This window comes from Archocentrus centrarchus, chromosome 5, assembly GCF_007364275.1.
Source record: "Archocentrus centrarchus isolate MPI-CPG fArcCen1 chromosome 5, fArcCen1, whole genome shotgun sequence".
Taxonomy (NCBI): Eukaryota; Metazoa; Chordata; class Actinopteri; order Cichliformes; family Cichlidae; genus Archocentrus; species Archocentrus centrarchus.
Genome location: NC_044350.1, coordinates 6,362,831 through 6,376,021, shown reverse-complemented (window position 1 = coordinate 6,376,021; position 13,191 = coordinate 6,362,831). Strand labels below are relative to the sequence as shown.

Sequence of the window (13,191 nt, the reverse complement as noted above, 5' to 3'; positions counted from 1 at the left end):
AAGAGCTACTTTTACTTTCTTACTTTGAGTAAATTTCAGAGCCTGTACTTTTTTACTTTTACTTAAGTAAAGAAGTTGAACCAGTACTTCGACTTTTACCAAAGTATTTTTTAACACAAGTACTTGTACTTCTACTTAAGTACAGAATGTTAGTACTTTTGCCACCTCTGTATATATATATATATATATATATATATATATATATATATATATATATATATATATATATATATATATATATATATATATATATATATATGGCACACAGACATTTTGGGGTGGGGGGAGGCATGCACGCTATGGAGGGCCCTGCTAGTTCCACATTTGTGTTGCACAGCTGACAACTGTCAACATGAATCTAAAACTTGTTCTGATGAATTAATTTAAAGGATGAATTTGTTTAATTTTGACTTAATTGTGTTTAAAGACAGTATCGTGTTGAAGGACTGCATTCTGTGTGTGTGCGTGCGTGTGTGTGTGTGTGTGTGTGTGTGTGTGTGTGTGTGAGAGAGAGAGAGAGAGAGAGTGAGTGTGAATCTGCACCCATTCAGCAGTGCATCGGCTCTCCCCCTCCGTGGCTCCCCGAGAGCGCACAGGCAGTGACCTCACGGCGCCATATTAAAATGCTTCCTCCTCTTCCCCTGCCTGTGAGGTTGTAGCTTAGCAGCCGCAGCTAGCCGCCAGTCTGCTTTTTACATACTGACAGAGGGCAACGACGTGATGGAAATTGATTCGCTTCAAGAGGCTCTCAGAGGTTATTCCCAGTTTATTTCTGTTGTTCTTCCGTTGGCGTTGACCACATGATATTTGTGTCCGGCCCAAATTACTCTTTTATAACAAATGAACGAATTGTATCTTACACGCTAATGGCGCTACCTGGCTGATGCTCGATGCTAGCGTTAGCTACGGCTAAGATTATAAGCGTTTTTACGGAAATGGTTTAGTCAGGAAAGAACGACGAGAAAATATGATACATTCCTTTGTCTTTACTTCCAAGTCCTTATGTATTTGCCCTGAATATTTGATAATAGTCTCAGGGATATGGATTAAGTATATGCCGACTTTCACCGGCTTTTTGTAGAGTTATTTGCCGGCTGTGCTCTTCTGGCTAACTTAACATGCTAACCAGTGCGCTAAACTTAGGCTAGTTGTGACTAGCCAGCGTATTAGCAACATTGATTATGTAAATAGATAACTTTAACGAGACCTGGTGACTCGTCAGAGATCTGCTACCAGTTCTTTGTTGGTTAGAGTAGATTATCATTGCATGTAAGTAAAACATACAGGTTTATTGACAGTTATTAAAACTGTTGGGAGAGCTGAGTTAAATCAAAGCCTGTTCGCCTTTACTATACGATCACGTTTGTTTGGACACTCAGTGGTTTGTTTCATCTTAACAGATTTCGATAAGAAAGCAAAGAAGGAGCCATCTCCTCTTCTGGAGCAGTTTCTGTGCCATATCGCCAAGACTGGAGATACCATGTAGGTGAAAACTGCAGACCAGTTAATTTCTCTCTCTCTCTCTCTCTCTCTCTCACACTCTCTCTCTCTCTCTCTCACTCACACACACCCACACACACACACACACACACACACACACGCATGTAATCATTTTTAATGGGCTCTGTATTATTACATTTTATGGATGTGTTGGACTTGAGATAGCAGTGTAAAGGTTTGGGTGGCTCAATACTGTCTTGACTATATTGAATACTATTAGTTTGCTTTCATATTAATTAACTTATATTAAAGTGTTTTAAAAATACCTGGCTATGCTACCACTCAGCCTTGTTCACAGAAAACATTTGCATAATGGGAGAATTTAAAATAATTTGACATCTTACTGCACTATGCTGCAATATGTGCAGTTACTCCTCCACAAGGTATAAGATAAAAAAAAAAAGACTACATAGACACGTGGTGCTGGGTGGTGAAAAGAACAAATATTAAGATGACAAGAAAAGTTTAAGGTACTGATGAAGATGATGTATATTGTGCAATCACCAGTATTTTGGGGATAAACAGTGAGGAGTTTGTGGGGGGTCAGCAGCGACATCTCTACCAGAAATACCAGACAACAGCCCGTGAAGAAACAGTGGCAAATGATGAGGTGAATACAGGAAGGACCATTAGCTTTCTTTTTGTAATTGTTGTAAGAGCTTTTTTAAAAGGAGTGATTAGTTGTCTGGAACTTTCTGCAGGGATTTGAAGCAGCTAGTCAGTGTGTGTGTGTTTTTGCCGTTTTGGTGGTTGGAGTATCCAGTTGAGGATGTTTGGGGGAATCTAACTTTAAACATTTAGTTAGTGCAATACTGATTTGACTCAGCAGATAAACACGAGCCACAGCGATTGGGTTAGTGCCGTCTTGTTCGCCCATAGGTCGAGAAGGCCCATCCATCAAGTTTTATTACAAACAAACACGCTTTCATTCAGTGAGGGGGTGACATGTTTTTCAACCATGACAAAGGAGGAGAAAATTACTTGTTCACAGGTAACCAATAAAGAAAATCATAGAATGTATTATGTGAAAAATGTTGTATATGTGATCATATTAACCACTGAAGGGATTTTTATTCCATCACAATGTGTCTAAAATGATTTGTGGTATGATGTCAGTTGGTCTTGTTGATTAATCCCCATAAAGTACAAAAGAGTTGTAAGTTTTAAACAGTAAAAATATAGCGGAAGGGACAATGTAAATTTCCCACATATAGTATAGGTCTGTTAACTTTAACAACATTGCTGGTTTATGTGCAGTTAGTGATGAAACTGCTGTAGGAAAAAAAAAAATCAATTCCTTCATTATGTGTGACATTTAAGTTGCTTATTTACAACCTCTTGTCAAGAATAATGACAAAACAGCATTTAGATAAAGTCTAATTTGTATGAGACTTAACATACGAGCTTTACTATATTGCACTAATGTGTCAGAGTACTATGCGTTTGTCTGACTTCTAATATTTAGTTTCTGTTTTTTTGTTTTGTTTTTTTAATTCTCAAGATGTCTTCTGTCAGGTGTGTTAAGCTCTGTTCTCTGTATTTCTTTTAGGGTTCAGTGGTCTCAATTTAAGAACTACTTTCTGTTTAAATTGGAGAAAGTGATGGATGACTTCAGGGCCTCAGCACCTGAGCAAAGAGGTCCTGCAAATCCCAATGTGGAGTCAGTTCCTTTTGAAGATATGAAGGAGAGAATTCTGAAGATTGTGAAGGGATACAACGGGTGGGTACTAAGCTGAAGTGGTACATATCTTAGTGAGAGTGGCAGTAGTGGTATTAATGGAGAAGCCAGGCAAAGTCACCCTATGTGTTATATCTGCACATACACTATATTGCCAAAAGTATGTGCTCATCTGCTTTCACATGCTTGAGAACTGGAGTGACATCCCTTACACCACTGCATCCAACGCTTTGCATTGTGCTTGGTGATCTAAGGCTTGGATGCAGCTACTTGGCCATGGAAACCCATTCCATGAAGCTCTCTACACACTGTTCTTTAGCTAATCTGAAGGCCTAATGAAATTTGGAGGTCTGTGGCGACTGACTCTCAAAGTTGTCAACCTTGGTGCACTATGCACCTCAGCATCCACTGACTCTGCTCTGTGATTTTTACGTGGCCTACCACTTCGTGGCTGAGTTTCTGTCATTCCCAATTACTCCCACTTTGTTAAATTACCACTAATAGTTGACTGTGGAATATTTAGTATTGAGGAAATTTCACGACTGGACTTGTTGCACAGGTGGCATCCTATCACAGTACCATGCTGGAACTCCCTGAGCTCCTGAGAGCGACCCATTCTTTCACAAATGTTTGCAGAAGCAGTCTGCATGCCTGGGTGCTTGGTGTTATACACCTGTGGCCATGGAAGTGATTGGAACACCTAAATTCAGTGATTTGGATGAGAGTGAATACTTCTGGCAATATAGTATAGATGACCTTTTTTTTTTTTTTTCTTCATACTTTTTGTATTTATATTGATTATTTCAGGTTGTTTTTATTTGTGGAAAAGTAAATGGTAATAAGTAGCAGTCTATGTCTGAAACTTACTTTCAGATTTGGGACATGACCTACCCCCCCGACCTGTCAACACCATTCAGGCCACATTAGATGAGTTCTAGATTAAAAACCATGATACACGGTAAAACTAATTTGAGATTACATTAGCAGAGTATAAAAATGGTTTAAAACTCAATTCAACTGGAGTTACACCAATAAGTCTATTTCTCTTCGTCTCATTACTAAATGGGAGACTACTAGAGCTTAGAACAGTGTTTCTTAATGTTTAATTCTTAAGATCCTTTCCTGTTCATTTTGCAGCTCGGCTTTTACCGTAACTTTCTGCTCATGAACCAGATAAAAAGGCAAAGACCTTCTGAATGTCGCTGTATGTTGAATCTGTTGCTCTGCTTCCACTTGTAGAATCCCATTTACGATCCAGCGCTTGTGTGAGCTACTTACAGAACCCAAGAGGAACTACACAGGAACAGATAAGTTTCTTCGGGGGGTGGAGAAGGCAAGTCTTGAACAGCATAGTTGTTTTTATACTCTTCAGCTTTTTCAGCTGATAATTTCTGTGATTAATTTGGAAATTTTTATTTTTCCCCTCTAGAATGTAATGGTGGTAAGCTGTGTCCATCCAACCTCAGAGTAAGTGATGCATTTGAGCTTAAGAGTTAAATATAAAGCATATCCACATTTCGCTGTACATGTGTAGGTTTTGTGATGCATGAAGATCTTTTTTTTTTTCTTTCATGCTTTTGCAGGAAAAATGGATGCAGTGCTGTCAATAGAATGAATGGAGTGATGCCTCCTGGGAATGCATCTGCTTTTACAGAGAGGTTGTGTTGAGGACAGATGTCATTATAGGCCTAATTAAAAAAAATATATATATAAAATGTATTAAATTCTTTATTGTTTTGGTTGGCTTTTTTGATAGGAAAGTGAATGGTCCAGGAACTCCGCGACCACTGAACAGACCGAAGGTTTCTCTGGCCCACTCACTAACAGCCAATGGTCTGCCAGACAGCACAGACAAAGACATCAACACAGACCCAGAAGAAGACAAAGATTCCAGGTATGTCTGAATTCCTAACACACCAGGAAATCTGTTCTCCCTGTTGAGCACAATCAGAGCTGCTGGACTTAGACGTGCATCTCCTTTTCTTGTTTTGTTGTTAGCGAGGTTTCGGCATCGGGGGGTTCTCCAGGGAGCTCGGTAAAGAACAAACACCCAGACACTGAAGAGGACATGGAAGCTGACCAGCAAGAGGTGAAGAGACTTAAGTTCAGCAGAGATGAGGAGGAAGAAGATGACGACGAGGAGGATGAAGAGGAGGAGCATGAAGTGGACACGTTGAGGCCTTCGCATACCACCTGCCACTCAAAAGAAGCAGAAGCCATGGTCCAAGAAGAGGAAGACGAGAAGGTCACATACAGCAAGGAGGAGGAAACCTCCAACAGTGCTGCTGCTACTGAAGACCAAGGTAGTGTTCTTCAGTGCTGTTTGCTCCTTGGTTGTTGACTTTAAGGCGATACATTTAGAATTGCTGAAGGAAGCAGTTTGAGGCTATAAAGTCATTAAAAAAAAAAAGCTAACTTTACACACATGTAGGTCATGGAAAATACAAATGATTATGCAAATGTGCTGGCTGTAGTGACTGCAAAGGTTTCTGCCACACTAAACCAAATCCAGTCTGCAGAAGATCGTGGAGTTTCATGAGATAACGGTTCAACAGCTCAGATCCTTTCTGATTGTTTTCCTAGTTCAAAAACATGCTTTAAAACTTTCCCACACGGACGAACTGGAGCAGTGTGAGTTTGTTTGCTTTGCTCCCAAAACAACTGCAGGCAGTCATGGTATCGTTCAACCGTGTGGCAGTGACAATTTGTCACCAGTTAGGTTGAAAAGTTGTTTATATGTAAAAAAGTCCCAAATTCACTTTCTTTTGTTGTTGGTGTAAAACAATAGTTCTCAAACTTTTTCCATCATGCCCTACTTGGCCAGATGAAATTTTTTTAACATACCTCTTAAGGTTTCTTTGTTCAACCGTGCGAATTAATCCGATGTTCGTTTGTTCTGCATGACTTTTCTCCTAGGTTGTTCGCGCCCCATCTGTCATGACTCTGCGGTTTGATAAACCCTGGTGTAAAATGACATACATGCTCTGACTTTGGTGTTTCATGTTGTAGCTTAACATCAGAGCTGACCGTAGACTTTCATTTGTTTTTTTTTTTTTTTTTTTTTTTTAGCATATTTAAGTGAATTTTTCTCTAAATAACAGATCTGATAATGACACATTTTCCATTAGCTTATTTCATTCTTTTCTCCCTCCTTTTGGCACACTGCCATGCTTAATACAAAATGACTTGGATGTGTCTTCAGGCAGTGCAGTGGTGGTGGGGTTAACGGTCTAACTGACAAAAACACTGGCAAAAGATGCAAACAACTGGACCCCTTTCTTTGATCTGAGTTAGGGAACAACTTGTTGCTTTGTTTTGGTTCAGATTTTCATGGTTACTTTTCACAAAGACAAAGATTTTGGTGTCTCACTTAGAATTTGGCTCATTTAGTTTATAGGCTGCAATGTGCTTGTTCTAACCAGCTATTTGTGTAAAATATGACTGCATGCCAAAGTTCAGTGTGACTTCCTCTGTCAAAGTAGGCACAAGTTCAGCTGCCACTGTTGTTTTCACTCTGCTGTTGTGGGAAATGGTCATGAAGAAATCGACTAGTCACTGATCTGTTTGTGACAACTTGCCCATCCAAGCTAGTTAACATTTATTAACAGCAAATTACTGCTTGTCTCTGTATTAACTGACGCTCTTTTTAAGTTAAATGAATGTAACACATTCATTGTGGGGGAAAAAATGTCGTATTGCTGTTGCTAAACATGCTCTCAGACAGAATAATCAGAGCAGACAGTTTGCTTCAGAAAGTCTGTTCTGTGGGAACAGAACTGTGGCTGAGTGCAAAAAAATAGCTCTCAGGTTTAAGCTGCAATTACCCCTGATTGCTTTTATAGAGATGGGTGCAGTGGCTTTCCACTATCACATTTATCCATAAGTATACGCAGAATATCTCAATCATTCATTAATTTAAAGAGCTTCTCTTGAGTCAGGGTCAAATAACAGTATAATTAACAAGAAGGGCTCAATTTTAAATGATGACAAAGTTCATACCTAAAATGGTTTAAAAAAATGAAGCATAGCGACGCACCTCTGTGTGGCATTTTCCAGATTGTGCTTCACACTGTAAACCAACACAATCAGTGAAATTGGCAAACAGCTTAAAAATATGTTTACATATACAACCATCACCTCTCAGCAGCTCTCATTTAACCTGCAGCTGCCTTTTGAAAGTCATCTTTACAACTAATCTGACATAAGTTAAAAATTGGATGCTTTCACTTCTTTGTTCTTCTGAATTTTGTTTTCTTGCAAACAAAATAAAAAGAGGAAATTGTAATTTTTACTTAGACAAGTGACTTATGCTTGGAAAAGTGTGAGGGACATTTATTTGTCCAAAGGAGAAAGGTGTCAAGAAGTTAATGTCAAGACCTGCTATTACATTATAAAGGTGTGCAAAGGCTTTTCTGGCCAGTATTCAACATCATGACTGAGAAACAGGAACAGATTGTAACTTCACTATATACAGTATATCACAAGTCTAGAGAGTCCAAAAAAACCCCTGCAACTCTACTAGTTGGCGAAGGCATACAACGGCAACGCAATAATTGTACTTGACCCACATGCCTAATATGATATCCTTTGATGCACAGTCTGTGCTACCAGAGGTCAGTCATGATTTGGGCAGCTGGCAGTTGAGCTGTGAACGATGCTGAGCAGTGGTGGATTTGGTAAGGATATGAGGTTATGTCTGCTGATGCCCGATGAAGCTGTCGGCACCTCGTGGCAAACAATGTGGTGACTGTGGTTCTCGCATTAAGTGGTTATTGATCAGAGTGGCCTACAAATAAATCTGTATGTGTGCTTGTAGTGCAAGACCTGAACAAATACTCATTTACTCTAAAGCACACCAAACAAATGCACATGCATTTCAAGAGTTTTACTGATAGGAAAGGAAACATTACAAATGTAATGAGTTTCTTAAAACAGAATATGCAGAAGCATTACTGGAGGTGGGATTGACTTCTCAAGAAATGCACATTTTCTTTCTATAAATAACTTTTGTATGGTATTTCCCAGTGTAATGTTGGCATTGTGTAGAGCTGTGAAACACAAATCCCTCCCTTTCACTTTTCTCTACAGAACCAACTAGCAGCACAGCGGCCGATGCATGTAGTACAGGCTCGGACCAGGAGGCGGAGCAGGCCGAGAGGGAGGTGCCGTGCGGTTCTGAGGAGGAGGGCAGCGACATGGATCAGACAGAGCAGCAGGCACCCACAGGTGTCCTGGAAAGCCCCGAAACCAGCAGGGACAGTGAGGAGTGCAACAGTGACCCAGTCAGCAGCAGCAGTAGCAGCTGTAGCTTAGAGGAGAGAGCAGAAGCGGCCAGAGAAGATGTAGCTCTCACTCCCTCCAGCAGTACAACTGAACCTCCTACAGAGGGCGATATGGGAAGTGCCATCTTAAACACTGGGACCACCGAGGAGCCTATGGAGCAGGACTAGACTGAGAACCTCCCCCTCCGTTTGCAGCCATGTGTGACCATAAACCAGCTTGTCCTTGACTCCAGCTGACTGTCACTGGGAATGAGGACAACTGCACCTCAAACACAAGAACGCCTCGTTACGCTTTTGGACACTCCTCCAAAATGGCTACCTGGCACTGATGTGGGCATCCAAAAAAAAATTCTTTTTTTTTTTTCTTTTTAACTGGAATATTTTATTGATCTTCCTCTCTTCTGTTTTTACGTTTGTTTTTAGGTTTCCCTTAAAAGGGGTTGGTTTCAGCAGCTGTCTATTTGTTTATGTCTCTCTCACTGGGGTTGTTTGAGCTCTGTGGTGGTCTGGTCGTTAATGCCACTCACTCCAGCCATTTCAACATTATTACAGGATTGGTAGTCTTTAACTGTAGTGTAGCACACTGCCAGGGTCAGAACAGAACAGAGCTGTATCAGACCTTCATTATTTAAGAATTTCAAATGTAAGCTAAAACCAGCATATCTGTTCCTGACCTCAGTTTCGGCACCCAGCTGACCACCGTGTGTTCCACCAGGTTGTTTAAAGTTCACCTCTCCATCCCCATGAGATGGGGGATTGTTTTTCCCTTATCCTATTATAACACCCCCACCCTCCCCCCAACAAAGACAATACACTACCAATCCTACTGAACAGTACTATGATGGTCTACCTTGTAGAGGCGAACTTTGTAAAATTACATATTTCGGATGCATAAAACCAACATAATTTATATGATCATTTAAATTCAATGAGTTATTTTGACGTATGTTTGTTTTCGTTTCGTTTTGTCTGCCAGTTGTAGTTTCCAAAAACCAGCTGTAAGTACAAAGATGAGATGCTTTCTTTGTATTGTGATGTCACCATGTTGTTTCACCAACCAATATCCAGATCAGTTTTCTGGTTCCAGTTCAACACTTGTTTCTGCAGCTGTAATTTTTGATATTTAGAATTTTAAATTTCTGTAAAGTAGATTTTTTTGTAGATTGTAATACGGTATGTGTTCACTGCCTTTGTGAAACCATATATAATTGTATAATTTCTGTGTATACTCTGAATGCTTTTGCTTTCAATGCAGTATTCAGAAACAGCAATAAATGTTAACATTTTTATGCGTGGTGGTTTTGCTCACTTAACACAGCACCGTGTTTAACCATTCATGTGCATTATGTTGTGAAAGATAAGCAGATATTTGATGGCTTTAGTTAATTTAGGTTTGAGTCCTTTCCAGGGTGCGGTTGTGTGTGCATTCTCACTTGTGAATGACATTAGAAACACAAGCAGTAACCAGCCAATCCAGCCCATTGAATGGCCTGTAGAGTGTAAATTCTGGACTTTACACTGTCCATATATTTATTCTATCTGAGGTACCAGTTTGAGTGTCAGTTTTACAGCCCTTTTAGTTATGTTTTATTACCTATGGCCTCCCTTGCCACAAAGTGTTGTGGGGAAGGTGGTTAAGCCAATCCTGGTATATTTCTACTTACTTTTCTGAAGCCATCTTAAGCTGTTCATCTGTTTTAAGTGGGTGGTTCATTATATGTGAACTTTTTCAGAATGTATTTGCATTTCTTTACACCAAACAGAAAAAAAAATAAAGAGTTTCTATTCATAATATGTGGGTACAATTCCCTTGAGATCAGTCTGGGCTGTATGTGGTCCATGAACTAAAATAAAATAACGCCAGGTCAAAAGTTATTTCCAAAATAGAACTCCACAAAATTAGTTCCACATCAGAAACTACTGTAGGCCCAGGCCTCCAGAGGAAGTTACTAAGGTAACTATGGTTCTATGAATTCATGGATGACTGCTAGTGGCAGTAAACAATGTGGATATGTCTCTTCATGCTTCACCCAAGTACAGAGGTTATGTAAACAAAATCACGTGCGTAATGTGTAAGCTACCTGGGCGTGCAGGCTGTAAGAACCACCTGGTAGTCTATATCCAGTCTCTTTGATCCCAGGGGGTCCCCCTTGAGTTCATTGGAGGGCTGGTGGCAGTGGCGGATCTAAGATTTTTCTGAGTAAGCCATCAAGGGGCCCACAGTATTCATAGAGGGGCCAAGTATTTGTGGTAGATGTGGTGATATACGGACCAATAAAAATTAAAGCCATTACATTAAAGTTATGGTAAATCTTATCACCATGAGGTGTAAGAATTCAGTGAACTTGTACCATTTCACTAAATAACCATATCAGACATTTCATACATTACACTGTGTTGAGCTTCCGAAGCGCAGGGGTTTCGAAACCTGGTTCAAAACACCTACATCACGTGACCGTGGCTAAGCGAGGCTTCGGTGCGTTTCACTCATGCTGTTTCCTGGCGCTGGGATTCATTTGTTTTTTCTTCTCTTTTTTTTTTTTTTTTTAAATTTAATGAACCTGTCATTTTTTTGTGAGCTGGTCTTTGTAATTGCTGAATTATTGTTATTATTATTATTTACCAACGCTTCTATTTAATACAAGCAGTACGGCCCTGGACCTCTGAAACCCGTCCATAACGCTTATGTTTGTAGCCCCTCCTGATGAAAAAGAACCAGCTCCTGTCATTCACTTCAAAGAGCCAGCTCTTAGAGACAAAACAGTCGCGCCCGACCATCACTGCCTGCACCCCTGGCCATGCAAGCGCTGCTGTGCTCAGTCCCGTCGCCGGATCTGTCTTAAGGGGGACTTATGAAATCCAACAAGGGGGGCACCACTATTAGTAGCTTGATTAGTGATCTGGCTTGGGTGGGCGGGCCAGGGCGGGCCCAAGCGTATCAGTGGGTGGGCACAGCCCCCTAGGGCCCGCCCATAGCGACGGGTGTGGCTGTGCTTAATTGGGTTAAAAAAAAAAAAAAGTGTTTGCTGAAGCACTGTTCACTGCAGCTCGCCGTCTTTAACATTCTCCTTGTTTCTCCAAAACATGTGTTGATCATAATTATTGATACTCAGGTATAATCAGGAGCTTTGTTTGGACTTGTGCAGGGCGCGTCTGTGTTGTTGTTTCATCGAGCAGCATTACCAAGACGTGGCAGTAACCAAATTGTCCAGCAGGTGTCACTGTGCAGATGGGTTTCAGATTGTTTCGAAGCTTCGATACAATTCCGGCACGAATGCTTCGAACGCTTCACTGTTTCACAAAGCCTCGTTTTGCCCATCACTAGTAAAAAGGGATTTATCAGTTATCATTTCCAGCAAACTCCTCAAAATCTAGACTGGCATCAGTTGTCAGTTAAAAAACTTTCTCCGCGAGAGCCTTCTTTTTCTTCTGTAAGCTTTATTCACGCTGAGCATTCCTATATGGCTCATTAGCGCTACTGGTGTTTCGGCATGGAATTGCATCCACCTATAATTTGATCCTCGCTCTCGGACAAAGGACGGATGAGTGACAGGACAGGGGCACTTCAGGGGGCCAATCAGATTTCAGATGGGACCAATGCCCCTGTGGCCCCACCCCTAGACCCGCCCTTGGCTGGTGGTGGCATACATTCAGGAAGATGCGTGTCTGTGACACGCAGGATCATGCAATGCACTGATGAACCAAACTGTTTTGCGTACTCTTTGATGGGCCCCCAGTTGTGCATGGGCCCCTGGGCATTTGTCCAGTATGCCCATTGGATAATCCGGCCTTGTTGTAGTTGGTGAAACTATTTTACCTCCCCTTCTTTGTCTGGTACTGGCTTGCTCATCAGCTACATTGACTGGTGTGGGTATGAGTTGGCTGGAGATTCCACTTGCATTCTGTAACTGTTACAGTTTTTGTGGGGGTTACACAGATACAATAGCTGTTTAGCCATATAAGCTAGCACTAAGCCAGGTTAGTCTGGCTGGTTAGCTAACTGTGACTGGTTGAAATAGTAGGTTTGCTGATTGCTTTGTGGTTTTCTTACAGCTTCCCTGGACTTTTTCAGGTATTACAATTCAGCTGTGAAACAACTGTGTTCCAGGTATTACACACTGATACAATTCAGTCTGAACACTGGTTGCACATGCAGTAACATGATGTCAGAATCATGAAAAACACAGGTGTCAAATGGAAGGGCTACTCTTTTACTCTACTGCCTTATAGAAGCTCTGGTTCCCACAAGGAGGAGGAGAGGCACAAGGATAAGCCATAGGTGGATTGTGGTAGCCCGAGGTGTAAGAGGGCAAAGAAGTAGGCTCCATCTCACCAGGAGTCGGAACCCATAACCCTCTGGAGTCGATGGACATGCCAGCACGTCCAAATTACATCACCGATTTAAGATGATAGCAGCAGGACTCTGCCTCACTGAGTGTCCTTTTCAATTTTTGTCGAAACTGCTGAGCAACAGGTGAAAGTTGTGGGAGTGACGGGGCAAAACAGTGATATTGACTGCAAATTTGAGAGATTTGTGACTGTGTTTAGAGGGTATAGTTAATGTGTAATGTGTAGTCATGGACAAGGCAGATGCCAGCTAAAAAGCCACCAAAGGCATACTTGAATGTAAATGCTGTCTCCAGGTGTACAACAGGGGGAGGGACACACCTGGAAGTGTCAAGTCTGCGATGTGCTCCTCTGTCTTGTGGTGGGCAGGAACAGTTTTTTAGA

The 13,191-nt window shown here is 41.1% G+C and overlaps 1 protein-coding gene across 1 annotated transcript; it reads left to right on the top strand.

The window, feature by feature from the left end:
- Positions 1-571: 571 nt before the first annotated feature.
- Positions 572-9,751, top strand: ppp4r2b (protein phosphatase 4, regulatory subunit 2b). The gene is made up of 9 exons (XM_030728578.1): positions 572-754; positions 1,401-1,482; positions 3,050-3,220; positions 4,418-4,511; positions 4,608-4,645; positions 4,762-4,836; positions 4,935-5,072; positions 5,177-5,481; positions 8,267-9,751. Exons 1-9 carry the CDS (start codon positions 721-723, stop codon positions 8,626-8,628), a joined length of 1,299 nt encoding a protein of 432 aa, XP_030584438.1. The 5' UTR covers positions 572-720; the 3' UTR covers positions 8,629-9,751.
- Positions 9,752-13,191: the final 3,440 nt, after the last annotated feature.

What these genes read in the sequence shown, in the direction of transcription:
- ppp4r2b (XM_030728578.1), top strand. Translation starts at nt 721, where the DNA reads ATGGAAATTGATTCGCTTCAAGAGGCTCTCAGAG. An exon ending in GCCAAGACTGGAGATACCAT is followed by an intron (nt 1,483 to 3,049) that starts GTAGGTGAAAAC and finishes TATTTCTTTTAG; the next exon opens with GGTTCAGTGGTCTCAATTTA. An exon ending in GCATCTGCTTTTACAGAGAG is followed by an intron (nt 4,837 to 4,934) that starts GTTGTGTTGAGG and finishes CTTTTTTGATAG; the next exon opens with GAAAGTGAATGGTCCAGGAA.